We start from the raw sequence: 14441 nt of genomic DNA, 5'->3' as shown, positions 1-14441 counted from the left end.
GTAAAGCCCCTGTCAGCTTGTGAAGACTGATGAGACTTGGGGCCAATATGAGGGCCAGTGACATGTTTGCGAGCTGCTTCAGCCTGTACTCTGTGAGCCAGCCCTGTGAAATGTATTGCTGCAACATCATCTGGCTGCTTTCCATTTCAGTTACTGCTGTGTATGATGTGACGTTAAACTTCCGAGATAACAAGAACCCAACACTCTTGGGCATACTGCACGGCAAGCAGTACCATGCAGATATGTGTGTCAGGTAAGGAACAAGTGGTAAGTGATCAAACAAATATCTGTCAGTCTGACACACAAACCCTAAACTCACCAGGCAGCCTGGGAGAGCCAGGTAGGCAGGCAAGAGGCCCCAGAGTCTGTCGAGCTTGCTAATTGGTATTCCGATTTGGAAACTGGTGAGAATGATGGTGACTGTGAGAAGTGTAGCAGAGCCCAGCCCTTGGGACCACAGGAGATGGAGAGGAATGGGAGGGCAGTAATGATAGAGGATTCACAGTCAGAGTGATCAGACAGGCTTTTCTGCAGCATTAAATGTGACTCCAGAGTGATCAATACTTTCTGTGCAACCTGATTCAGAGATGTTACCTCTGGAGCAGGTGGGACCTGAACCCAAGTCTCCTGGCTTAAAGTTAGGGACACTGCCACTGTGCTGTGAGAGACCCATGGTGCCAGGGTGCAGGATGTCACACAGCAGCTATGAGATGTCATTCTGGGAGGGGGAGATTAGCCAGAGATTGTGGTGCATATTGCTAGAAGAGGGAGGAGAACTGCTGGATTGAACATGTGGCTGGAGAGCTGGTCTAGGAAGGAGAGGTTCCTGAGGAATTAGGATCCGTTCCAGAGCAAGTAAAACCTCAACAAGGGATACATTTTACCAGAACTGAAAGGGATGGTTTAATGGACATCTACTTGTGCTGTTGGGCTGGGTTTAATTGAGTTTGTCAGGGGATGGGAACCTGAGGGGCTAATTGAAATTGGAAGGAAGGAAAGTTGGTAACAGGTGGTTGGAAAGATGCCGGAGAGACAGGAAGGCAAGAGATAGCGAGCTGGGTAGGCCTTGAGTGAGACTGATATCAAAGAGACCAAGGGAAGGGCACTCTGTTTGATGCGCACAGGCCGATGGTCTGAAGGCAGACATCCAGATACACAGGAAAGAACAGATTGCCATTAGAGAAACATATCTGCATGGTGACCAGCATTGGGAACTGAATATTCCATAATATGTGACACTTAGGAAGGACAGACAAGAAGGAAAAGGAGAATTGGGTTATGATGATGAGATCCTGCCGACCAGATATCCTAAACTGATCTAGTCCCATTTGCCAGTATTTAGCCCATATCCCTTCCTATTCATATACCCATCCACATGCCTTTAAATGCTGTAATTGTACCAGCCTCCACCACTTTCTTTGGTAGCTCATTCCAAGCATGCACCATCCTCTGTGTGAAAAAGTTACCTCTCAGGTTCCTTTTAAATATTTCCCCTCTCACTTTAAGCCTGTGCCCTCTAGTTTTGGACTCACCTATCCAGGGAAAAGATCTTGTCTATTTGTCTTATCCATGCCCCTCATGATTTTATTAACCTCTATAAGCTTACCCCTCAGCCTCCGACGCTCCAGGGAAAACAGCCTCAGCCTATTCAACTTCTCCCTGTAGCTCAAATTCTCCAACCCTGGCAACATCCATATAAATCTTTTCTGAACCTTTTCATGTTTCTATAACAGGGAGACCAGAATTGAATGCAGTATTCTATAAGTGACCTATCCAGTGTCTTGTACAGACCCAACATAACCTCCCAACCCCTATCCCAGTGCACTGACCAAAAATAGCAAACATGTCAAACACCTTCTTCACTACCTTGTCAACTTGTGACTCCACATTCAAAAAACTGTGCACCTGTCTTTGTTCAGCAACACCCCGAGGCCTCACCGTTATGGGATAGGAGGTAGTGTCCTGTCATGGATTAACGATTGGTGAAGAGATAGAAAACAGTCGGTGTAAATGGGTCATTCTCACATTGGCAGGGTGTGACTGCCACAAAGAACAGTGCTTGGGGTTCCAGCTGTTCACAGTGAGAGTCTGTCCCTGTGGGTGGGGGCTAGGGGGGGTCTGCCTCTGTGTGGGTGGGGGCTGGAGGTGTCTGCCTCTGTGTGGGTGGGGGCTGGAGGTGTGTCTGCTTCTGTGTGGGTTGGGGCTGGGGGTATGTCTGCTGTGTGGGTGGGAGCTGGGGGATAGTCTGTTTCTGTGTGGGTGGGGGCTGGAGGTGTCTGCTTCTGTGTGGGTGGGGGCTGGAGGTGTCTGCCTCTGGGCGGGTGGGGGCTGGGGGTGTCTGCCTCTGGGCGGGTGAGGGCTGTGGGTGGGTCTATCTTTGTGTGGGTGGGGGCTGAGGTGTCTCTCTCTGGGTGGGTCTATCTTTGTGTGGGTGGGGGCTGGGGCGTCTCTCTCTGGGTGGGTCTATCTTTGTGTGGTTGGGGGCTGGGGTGTCTCTGTGTGGGTGGGTGCTGGGGGTGGGTCTATCTTTGTGTGGATGAATGTTTCAGCATCTTTGTGAGTAGGAATGGGTGTATGCACAAGTGTGTTTGAGATTACATTTTGTTTGCATACTTAATTATTTCGACCATGGACATATAGTGCCAAGTTCTAGGCAACTGTCAGACTGACATCTTTGTTTGATAGGAGGTTCCCTCTAGAAGATATTCCAGAAGATGAGAAGGAATGCGCAGCTTGGCTCCATAGACTGTACCAGGAAAAGGTAATGTCATCCCGAGGGTTTGGGTGAAATGTCAGTTATAAGGTATAACCAAGGCAAAATGTCAGCTGCAGTCCTTTTGCTCACTGGGATATGGGACCCACGCACACTGACGCTCACTGGTATGTGTTCAATGTTGTTTGGTTTGTATTAGATAATGAGTAAGTGGAATGAATGTCACTGGATAACTGGTGTCTGATGCCCCTTGTCAGGAATAGGGCTGGAACTGTGTCCTGTCAGTGCACAGCAACAAGTATCAACTGTTTTTTGGAATACCGCTTACTTCAGTCCCACCTGCTGCTGCTGGATGTGAATACTGCTCTCACTGAGTCTAAACCAGGCAGTGACACTCACCTTTCAACTTCAGTGTGTATTTCCCAGAGCTTTATTCTTAGTACAGCTCCTTATCTGAGTACGTAATTATTGCCAGAGTGTCATGGAGATCTACAGCAGGCTCACTGAGCAGTCAAAAACATCCACGTATTTATTTATTTTTAATTCCATTTCCCAGCATTTAGCCCATAGCGTTGTATGCTTTGGCATTACAATTGCACATCTAAATACTACTTCGATGTTATGAGGGTTTCTGCCTCTCCCTCCTTTACATGCAATGAGTTCCTGATTCCCCACTGCCCTCTGGGCAAAAACAGTTTTTCTCTCATTCCTTCAAACTGTCCTGACCCTTAGTTGAAATGTATTCCCTTGGTCATTGATCCCTACACGCAAGGAGAAATGTTCCTTCCTGTCTACTCTAATATCGTTGTGGACAAGGCCAGACCACTTAATACATTCTTACGCAGGCAGCCCAGACCATAACTTTGCAATTTGTTTTGGTAAGTACAGTGAAAATTACCCAGAGTAAGCTAGCAAGGTTGACTACTAGGTTTTAAAATAGACAAATTTATTCACAAAATTACACAATGAAACACAAAGAACAGAATAAAGAACCCCAAAGAACTCAGTCCATCCAAACTACGCTTAATTATGCTGTTTCGAATATGCACAACAGTCCCAAGAAGCAAACCCCTTTAAAAAAACAGTAAAAATGGAATAAATGCTTACAGGTTGAAGTTAGAAGGGCAGTAGGGGAGAGAGAGCGAGAGCCTGTTTCCACACAGCTGAACTCCTAACTGGTTCTGGACTGAACTGCCCAGCTAGAGAGCTGATCACTCCCCTTTCATTATGCAGGGCACTCTCAAACATGACCACTTTGGCCTGAAATCTCATCTGTTTACATATAAACAACAGGCCTCTCAATACTGTTTAATCTCTGAACCAAACCAGTCTAATCGGAACCGGAAGATGTTTACGACCCCTCTGAACACAGTATCCTTGAGAAAAGGGAAAGCCAGTCGGGAAGGTAAGTGATTATTATTTGAGTGGAGAAGGAACCCGAGACACTACACGTGTAGTGTCTCCCACCCTCCTTCCTTCTCTAACCTTAAAAAAAAAAGGTAAGCTACTTAGTGTTCTTGTTTTGGAGACTAAGTGTAGAGTTATGGCAGCGCAGGCAGTGGAATGTTCCTCCTGCAGGATGTTTGAGGTAGGGGTGACCACCCATGCTCCTGCCGACTTCATCTGCAGGAAGTGCAGCCAGATCCTGCTCCTCACAGAACGCGTTAGGGAACTGGAGCTGGAGTTGGATGAACTGAGAATTATTTGAGAGGGTGATAGATAGAAGTTACAGGGACATAGGCCAGCGAACAGAGGTAGCTGGGTAACAGTTAGAGGTGGGAAGGGGAGGAAGCAGGGAATGCAGGGATCCCCTGTGGTCGTTCCCCTAAACAATAAGTATACCGCTTTGGATACTGTTGGGGGGGACGGCCTAGCAGGGGTAAGCTGCAGTGACCAGGTCTCTGGCACGAGGTCCGGCTCTGAGGCTCAGAAGGGAAATGGGGGAGAGGAGGAGAGCGCTAGTTATAGGAGACTCTTTAGTTAGAGGGACGGACAGGCGATTCTGTGGACATGGGCGAGACTCTCGGATGATTTGTTGCCTCCCGGGTGCCAGGGTCTGAGACGTCTCAGACCGTTTCTTCAGAATCCTTAAGGGGGAGGGTATGCAGCCAGAAGTCGTGGTGCACATTGGCACCAACGACATAAGTAGAAAGAGGGGTGGGGAGGCCATTCAGGAGCTCAGGGAGTTAGGCTGGAAGCTAAAAGCTAGGACGGACAGAGTCATCATCTCTGGGTTGTTGCCGGTGCCACGTGACAGTGAGGCAAGGAATAGGGAGAGAGTGCAGTTGAACATGTGGCTGCAAGGATGGTGTAGGAGGGAGGGCTTCAGGTATTTGGACAATTGGACTGCATTCTGGGGAAGGTGGGACCTGTACAAGCAGGACGGGTTGCACCTGAACCAGAAGGGCACCAATATCCTGGGAGGTAGGTTTGCTAGCACTCTTCGGGGGGGTTTAAACTAATTTGGCAGGGGGATGGGATCCGGACTTGTAGTCCAGCAAGGAGGCTAGCTGTTTGTCAGGATGCCCAAGAATGTAGGGAGGCTGTGGAGAAGGTAGCACTGACAGGGAATACTTGCGGACACTGAAATGGGCTCAAGTGTGTATACTTCAACGCAAGGAGTATCAGAAATAAGGTGGGTGAACTTAAGGCATGGATCGGTACCTGGGACTACGATGTTGTGGCCATCACGGAAACATGGATAGAAGAGGGACAGGAATGGTTATTGGAGGTTCCTGGTTACAGATGTTTCAGTAAGATTAGGGAGGTTGGTAAAAATGGAGGGGGTGTGGCGTTGCTAATTAGAAATGGTATAAAGGCTGCAGAAAGGCAGTTCGAGGGGGATCTGCCTTTGGAGGTAGTATGGACTGAAGTCAGAAATAGGAAAGGAGCAGTCACCTTGTTGGGTGTTTACCAAAGGCCCCCCAATAGCAGCAGAGATGTGGAGAAACAGATTGGGAAACAGATTTTGGAAAGGTGCAGAAGCCACAGGGTAGTAGTCATGGGCGATTTCAACTTCCCAAATATTGATTGGAAGCTCTTTAGATCAAGTAGATTGGACGGGGCGGTGTTTGTGCAGTGTGTCCAGGAAGCTTTTCTAACGCAGTATGTAGATTGTCCGACCAGAGGGGAGGCCATATTGGATTTGGTACTTGGTAACGAACCGGGACTCGTGATGGGCTTGTTAGTGGGTGAGCATTTTGGTGATGGTGACCACAATTCTGTGACTTTCACCCTGGTTATGGAGAGAGATAGGTGCATGCAACAGGGTAGGTTTTACAATTGGGGGAAGGGTAAATACAATGCTGTAAGACAGGATCTGAGGAGCATAAGTTGGGAGCATAGGCTGTCAGGGAAGGATGTCATTGAAATGTGGAATTTTTTCAAGGAACAGATACGACGTGTCCTTGATATGTATGTACCTGTCAGGCAGGAAAGAGATGGTCGTGTGAGGGAACCTTGGTTGACGAGGGAGGTTAAATGTCTTGTAAAGAGGAAGAAGGAGGCTTACATAAGGTTGAGGAAACAAGGTTCAGACAGAGCGTGAGGGATACAGGATAGCCAGAAGGGAGCTGAAGAAAGGGATTAGGAGAGCTAAGAGAGGGCATGAAAAATCTTTGGCAGATAGGATCATGGATAACCCCAAGGCATTTTATGCGTATGTGAGAAACATGAGAATGACGAGAACTGGGGTAAGTCCGATCAAGGACAGTAGTGGGAGACTGTGTATTGAGTCAGAAGAGATAGGAGAGGTCTTGAATGAGTACTTTTCTTCAGTATTTACAAATGAGAAGGGACCGTATTGTTGAAGAGGAGAGTATGAAACAGACTGGTAAGCTAGAGGAGATACTTGTTAGGAAGGAAGATGTGTTGGGCATTTTGAAAAACTTGAGGATAGACAAGTCCCCCGGGCCTGACGGGATGTATCCTAGGATTATGTGGGAAGCAAGAGAGGAAATTGCAGAGCCGTTGGCAATGATCTTTTCATCTTCACTGTCAACGGGGGTGGTGCCAGGAGACTGGAGAGTGGCGAATGTTGTGCCCCTGTTCAAAAAAGGGAATAGGGATAACCCCGGGAATTACAAGCCAGTTAGTCTTACTTCTGTGGTAGGCAAAGTAATGAAAAGGGTACTGAGGGATAGGATTTATGAGTATCTGGAAAGACACTGCTAGAATAGGGACAGCCAGCACGGATTTGTGAGGGGTAGGTCTTGCCTTACAAGTCTGATTGAATTCTTTGAGGAGGTGACCAAGCATGTGGATGAGGGTAGAGCAGTGGATGTAATGTACATGGATTTTAGTAAGGCATTTGATAAGGTTCCCCATGGTAGGCTTATGCGGAAAGTCAGGAGGCATGGGATAGAGGGAAATTTGGCCAGTTAGATAGAGAACTGGCTAACCGGTCGAAGTCAGAGAGTGGTGGTAGATGGTAAATATTCAGCCTGGAGCCCAGTTACAAGTGGAGTTCCGCAGGGATCAGTTCTGGGTCCTCTGCTGTTTGTAATTTTTATTAATGACTTGGATGAGGGAGTCGAAGGGTGGGTCAGTAAATTTGCAGATGATACGAAGATTGGTGGAGTTGTGGATAGTGAGGGGGCTGTTGTCGGCTGCAAAGAGACTTAGATATGATGCAGAGCTGGGCTGAGGAGTGGCAGATGCAGTTCAACCCTGCCAAGTGTGAGGTTGTCCATTTTGGAAGGACAAATAAGAATGTGGAATACAGGGTTAATGATAGGGTTCTTAGTAAGGTGGAGGAGCAGAGGGATCTTGGGGTCTATGTTCATAGCTCTTTGAAAGTTGCCACTCAGGTGGATAGAGCTTGTAAGAAGGCCTATGGTGTATTAGCGTTCATTAGCAGAGGGATTGAATTCAAGAGTCGTGAGGTGATGTTGCAGCTGTACAGAACCTTGGTTAGGCCACATTTGGAGTACTGTGTGCAGTTCTAGTCGTCTCATTTTAGGAAAGATGTGGAAGCTTTGGAGAGGGTGCAGAGGAGATTTACCAGGATGTTGCCTGGAATGGAGAATAGGTCGTACGAGGATAGGTTGAGAGTGCTAGGCCTTTTCTCATTGGAACGGCGAAGGATGAGGGGTGACTTGATAGAGGTTTATAAGATGATCAGGAGAATAGATAGAGTAGACAATCAGAAACTTTTTCCCCGGGTACAACAGAGTGTTACAAGGGGACATAAATTTAAGGTGAAGGGTGGAAGGTATAAGGGGGATGTCAGGGGTAGGTTCTTTACCCAGAGAGTGGTGGGGGCATGGAATGTGCTGCCTGTGGGAGTGGCAGAGTCAGAATCATTGGTGACCTTTAAGCGGCAATTGGATAGGTACATGGATAGGTGCTTAAGCTAGGACAAATGTTCGGCACAACATCGTGGGCCGAAGGGCCTGTTCTGTGCTGTATTGTTCTATGTTCTAGCTTTTGGAAGAAAAGCGACCAGCTTTGCAACACAATGCCCTTCACAATTTTACATAGTAGTCACGTACACCCTCTGTCTCCTTTGTTATTCCAATCTCTTTTCACAGCTAAAACACTCCAGCCTGAGAAACCTCCTGGTAAACCTCCTCTCTCCCTCTCCTGTGCAATTACATCTCTCCTACAGTAAAAATTCCAAAACTGCACACTGTGCCTTAGCTGTGGAATGCCAACTTTTTATACTCTTCCAGGATAATCTCCTGAGCTCTTAAATTCTTTGACTTGGCTAATAAAGATGCCGCCTTAGTCATTTTATCTGCCTGTTCTGATAGCGAAAGGGACCATGGAAATGCACACCAAGGTCCCTCTGAACTTCAATGCTTCCCAGGTTCCTACTGTTCATCACCTATTCCTTGTTTGACCTGCTAAAGTGCATCACCTTTCACTTATTCGCTTGCATACCATTTGACTTGCTCCAGCCCAAATATATCTTCCTGAAATCTTAAGCTTTCCTTTTCACTACTTACCAACCCACCATTTTTCATCTCATCTGTCAACCCTTCTCCGTTCAACTCATTCACATAGATCACAAACATGATGGTCTCTAATACTTATCCCTGATGAGCCCCACTGGACACGGGCTCCCAGACACACCAACTCTCACCCCCTCAACCATCACACTCTGCTCCCAGACACACCAACTCTCACCCCCTCAACCATCACAATCTGCTCCCAGACACACCAACTCGCCCCCCCCCCCCTCAACCATCACACTCTGCTCCCAGACACACCAAACCTCCCCTCCTCAACCATCACACTCTGCTCCCAGACACACCAACCCTCCCCCCCCCTCAACCATCACACTCTGCTCCCAGACACACCAACCCTCCCCCCCTCAACCATTACACTCTGCTCCCAGACACACCAACCCCCCCTCAACCATCACACTCTGCTCCCAGACATATCAACCCTCCCCCCCCCCCCACCCCAACCATCACACTCTGCTGTCAGACACACCAACCCCCCTCACCAATCACACTCTGCTCCCACACACACCAAACCCCACCCCCCCACAACTATCACAGTCCCAGACACACCAAACCCCCCGCTCCCAAACATCACACGCTGCTCCGAGACACACCAACCCCCCCTCAACCATCACACTCTGCTCCGAGACACAGCAACCCCCCCTCAACCATCACACTCTGCTCCGAGACACAGCAACCCCCCCCCCCTCCCCAAACATCACACGCTGCTCCGAGACACACCACCCCCCCCCCCCCCCCAACTAGCACACTGTGCTCCCAGACACACCAAACCCCCCCAACTATCACACTCTGCTCCGAGACACACCAACCCTCCGTCAACCATCACAGTCTGCTCCCAGACACACCAACCCTCCGTCAACCATCACAGTCCGCTCCCAGACACACCAACCACCCTCCCTCACACAGTCACACTCTGCTCTGAGACACACCAACCCCCCCTCAACCATCACACTCTGCTCCGAGCCACACCAAACCCCCCCTCAACCATCACACTCTGCTCCCAAACATAGTAACCTCCCCACCCCCCAACCATCACAGTCCGCTCCCAGACACACCAACCACCCTCCCTCACACAGTCACACTCTGCTCTGAGACACACCAACCCCCCCTCAACCATCACACTCTGCTCCGAGCCACACCAAACCCCCCCCTCAACCATCACACTCTGCTCCCAAACATAGTAACCTCCCCACCCCCCAACCATCACAGTCCGCTCCCAGACACACCAATCCCCCTCAACTATCATACTCTGATCCCAGACACATCAACCCCCCCCTCAACTATCACACTCTGCTTCCTGCCACTCAACTAATTCTGTATCCAATTAGCCAGATTTTCTTGGCTATCATTGGCTTGTGCCTTCACCCTCAGTTTCCCATATGAGGCCTTATTAAAGCCCTTGCAGAAGTCCAGATAGACTACATCAAAATTATTGTGATTTTTGTGGACCAGACCAGACCCCCTCAAAATATATTAAGAAAGTAACCTAGACCCCAACCTTTTCTCATTTTAAAGGTAAATGTAAGGTGCTGTGTTCCAGATGCAATTCAATTTGTCAAACTAGAACATAGAAGAATACAGCGCAGTACAGGCCCTTTGGCCCTCGATATTGCGCCGATCCAAGCCCACCTAACCTACACTAGCCCACTATCCTCATATGCCTATCCAATGCCCGATTAAATGCCCATAAAGAGGGAGAGTCCAAAACTGCTACTGGCAGGGCATTCCATGAATTCACGACTCGCTGAGTAAAGAATCTACCCCTAACATCTGTCCTATACCTACCACCCCTTAATTTAAAGCTATGCCCCCTCGTAATAGCTGACTCCATACGTGGAAAAAGGTTCTCATAGTCAACCCTATCTAAACCCCTAATCATCTTGTACACCTCTATCAAGTCACCCCTAAACCTTCTTTTCTCCAATGAAAACAGCCCCAAGTGCCTCAGCCTTTCCTCATACGATCTTCCTACCATACCAGGCAACATCCTGGTAAACCTCTTCTGCACCCGTTCCAGTGCCTCCACATCCTTCCTATAGTATGGCGACCAAAACTGCACACAATACTCCAGATGCGGCCGCACCAGAGTCTTATACAACTGCAGCATGACCTCAGGACTCCGGAACTCAATTCCTCTATCAATAAAAGCCAGTACGCCATATGCCTCCTTCACCACACTATTTACCTGGGTGGCAACTTTCAGAGATCTGTGTACATGGACACCAAGATCCCTCTGCTCATCCATACTACCAAGTATCCGACCATTAGCCCAGTACCCCATCTTTTTGTTACTCAGACCACACACTTACCCACATTGAACTCCATTTGCCACCTTTCTGCCCAGTTCTGCAGCTTATCTATATCCCGCTGTAACCTGCCACATCCTTCCTCACTGTCTACAACTCCACCGACTTTCGTATCATCAAACTTGCTCACCCAACCTTCTAGCCCCTCCTCCAGGTCATTTATAAAAATGACAAACAACAATGGTCCCAAAACAGATCCTTGCGGAACACCGCTAGTAACGGCACTCCAAGATGAACCTTTACCATCAACTACTACCCTCTGTCGTCTTCCAGCCAGCCAACTCCTAATCCAAACCTCCAACTCACCCTCAATGCCATACCTCCGTATTTTTTTGCAGTAGCCTACCAAGGGGAACCTTATCAAACGCCTTACTAAAATCCATATACACCACATCTACCGCTTTACCCTCGTCCACCTCCTTAGTCACCTTCTCAAAGAATTCAATTGTGAGGCACGACCTGCCCTTCACAAAACCATGCTGACTATCCTTGATCACATTATTCCTATCCAGATGTTCATAAATCCTATCCCTTACAATTCTCTCTAAGACTTTGCCTACAACAGAAGTGAGACTCACCGACCTATAGTTGCTAGGGTTATCCCTACTCCCCTTCTTGAACAAGGGAACCACATTTGCTATCCTCCAGTCTACTGGCACCATATCCTGTAGACAACGAGGACATAAAAATCAAGGCCAATGGCTCTGCAATCTCCTCCCTTGCTTCCCAGAGAATCCTAGGATAAATGCCATCAGGCCCAGGGGACTTATCTATTTTCACCCTTTCCAGAATTTCCAACACCTCTTCCCTACATACCTCAAAGCCGTCCATTCTACTTAATTGTGACTCAGTATTCACATCGGCAACAATGTCCTGTTCCTGAGTGAATACCGATGAAAAGTATTCATTCAGTGTCTCCCCAATCTCTTCAGCCTCCACACGCAACTTCCCACTACTATCCTTGACTGGACCTATTCCTACCCTAGTCATTCTTTTATTCTTGACATACCTATAGAAAGCCTTTGAGTTTTCCCTAATTCTACCAACTAAGGACTTTTCATGTCCCCTCCTTGCTGCTCTTAGCTCTCTCTTCAGGTCCTTCCTGGCTACCTTATAACTCTCAATCGCCCCAATTGAACCTTCACGCCTCATCTTTACATCGGCCGTCCTCTTCCCTTTAACAAGGGATTCCAATTTCTTATTAAACCTCGGCTCCCTCACACGACCCTTTCCTCCCTGCCTGACAGGTACGTACTTATCAAGGACACTCAATAGTTGCTCCTTGAACAAGCTCCACATATCAATTACGCCCTTCCCTTGAAGCCTACTTTTCCAGGCCACACATCCTAAGCCATGCCTCACCGCATCATAATTTCCCTGTCCCCGCTATAACTCTTGCCCTGCAGTGCACACTTATCCCTCTCCATCACTAGAGTAAAAGTCACCGAATTGTGGTCACTGTCCCCAAAGTGCTCACCTTCCTCCAATTCTAACACCTGGCCTGGTTCGTTACCCAGAACCAAATCCAGTATGGCCTCACCTCTTGTTGGCCTGTCTACACATTGTGTCAGGAAACCCTCCTGCACACATTGGACAAACACCGACCCATCTAACGAACTCAAGCTATAGCTTTCCCAGTCAATATCAGGAAAGTTAAAGTCCCCCATAACAACCACCCTATTACTTTCACTCTTCTCCTGAATCATCCTCGCAATCCTTTCTTCTACGTCTCTAGGACTATTAGGAGGCCTGTAGAAAACTCCTAACAGGGTGACCTCACCTTTCCTATTCCTAACCTCAGCCCAAACTACCTCAGATGGCGAGTCTTCATCCATCGTCCTTTCCACAGCTGTAATACTATCTTTGACAAGCAATGCCACACCTCCCCCTCTTTTACCCCCACCTCTGACCCTACTAAAACATTTAAATCCTGGAACCTGCAACAGCCAATCCTGTCCCTGTTCTACCCATGTCTCTGTAATAGCCACAACATCGAAGTCCCAGGTACCAACCCACGCTGCAAGTTCACCTACCTTATTTCGTATACTTCTTGCATTGAAGTATACACACTTCAAGCACTTTCCTGTTTACAGGCACCCTCCTTTGAGATTGATGCCATGTTCCTAACCTCCCTACACTCCAGGTCCTGCACCCTAAAGCTACAGTCTGGGTTCCCATGCCCCTGCAGAGTTAGTTTAAACCCCCCCCAAGAACACTAGCAAACCTTCCCCCAAGGATACTGGTGCCCCTCAGGTTCAGGTGCAGACCATCCTGTTTGTAGAGGTCCCACCTTCCCCAGAAAGAACCCCAGTTATCCAAATACCGGAATCCCTCCCTCCTGCACCATTCTGCTTTGAGCAAAACACAATTTATTCAGACACTGTGGACTAGATTGAGTTGGGATAGCTGGTCGGCATGGGCGGGTTGGACCAAAGGATCTGTTTCCATGATGTACATCTCTATGACTCTATGATTATAGTTAAAATAGAACAAAAGAAACAATAAAGAAAACAACTGGCTTAGCTGTTCCTCTCTAGGAATGCTTTCCAAAATAATGGACGCAGTAACTTTAATAATAGACACAGTAACTTTAATAATAGACACAGTAACTTTAATAATAGACACAGTAACTTTAATAATGGATGCAGTAACTTTTACTAGTAAACTGTTCCATTATAGTATCATCCAATAAACACACCCTTCAGATGATTGCGAAAACAGATGCCACTCCAGCAGCCCAGGAGGAAAACATCAAGAGTACTCCGAGAGAGTGTAGCAGGGAGAGATGTACTGCAGCAACAGACTCCCAAACAACTGCTCCTACTGAAAACCTAAACCTAAACATCCTGGTTGTGTAGGGGGCTGACCACATCCATCAGGCTGCTTCTACTGTTCCAACTTTTGAAAGAAAAACACACCAAGGCATCACAAGCTGTTCACTTTAGGAGTTTTCCGTAGACATCTTGGTACGTCTGTCTTAAAACCTTTCTCATTATGAAAAAAAAGGACAAAATAAACCACTTAAAGCCATTATTTTGTCACCTCCTCATATAGGCACCCAGTTAGGTCTTTGAATTTTTCAATCATGAAGCTTAGACTGTCCTTAAACAAAAACGTGCTGACTGATTAATTCCAGTCTCTAAAAATGCAGATTTATTCTGTCTTTCAAAATATCCCCCCCCACCCCCATTGAGGTGACTGACCAGCCTCTAGTTTCCTGGTTTATCCCTTGCTGTCTTTTTGAGTAATTGGATCACATTAGCTGTCCTCCGGTCCTCCAGCATCTCTCCTCTTGCCTCACTCATCAGCCTGGAATCCATCTCACCCAGTCCTGGAGATTTATTCTACTTTTGATCCACTTAGACGTTTCTCTCTGTCTGATATGCTGAAAGAAATTAGACTATAGTCCTTCACCCTATATCTATATCTATATCTTCCCTCTGACTAGTGAAC

General features: G+C 47.6%; 1 protein-coding gene across 4 annotated transcripts in view; it reads left to right on the top strand.

Annotated features, from left to right (window-relative positions):
- The window catches only part of LOC122555437 (1-acyl-sn-glycerol-3-phosphate acyltransferase gamma), an 86657-nt gene that overhangs the window by 60665 nt on the left and 11551 nt on the right, over nucleotides 1-14441 (top strand). For all 4 annotated transcript variants that reach the window (XM_043701434.2, XM_043701437.2, XM_043701436.2 and 1 more), the window contains exons 6-7: nucleotides 151-253; nucleotides 2686-2761. In XM_043701434.2, the coding sequence (XP_043557369.2) occupies nucleotides 151-253; nucleotides 2686-2761 (179 nt within the window). The remainder of the gene's footprint in view (nucleotides 1-150; nucleotides 254-2685; nucleotides 2762-14441) is intronic.

The sequence above is a fragment of the Chiloscyllium plagiosum genome, unplaced genomic scaffold (assembly GCF_037043375.1).
Source record: "Chiloscyllium plagiosum isolate Xiang-an unplaced genomic scaffold, Cpla_swu_hap1 HiC_scaffold_12, whole genome shotgun sequence".
NCBI classification, from domain to species: Eukaryota; Metazoa; Chordata; class Chondrichthyes; order Orectolobiformes; family Hemiscylliidae; genus Chiloscyllium; species Chiloscyllium plagiosum.
Note: the sequence above shows the minus strand (reverse complement) of the source record. Positions and strands in the feature narration are given on the sequence as shown.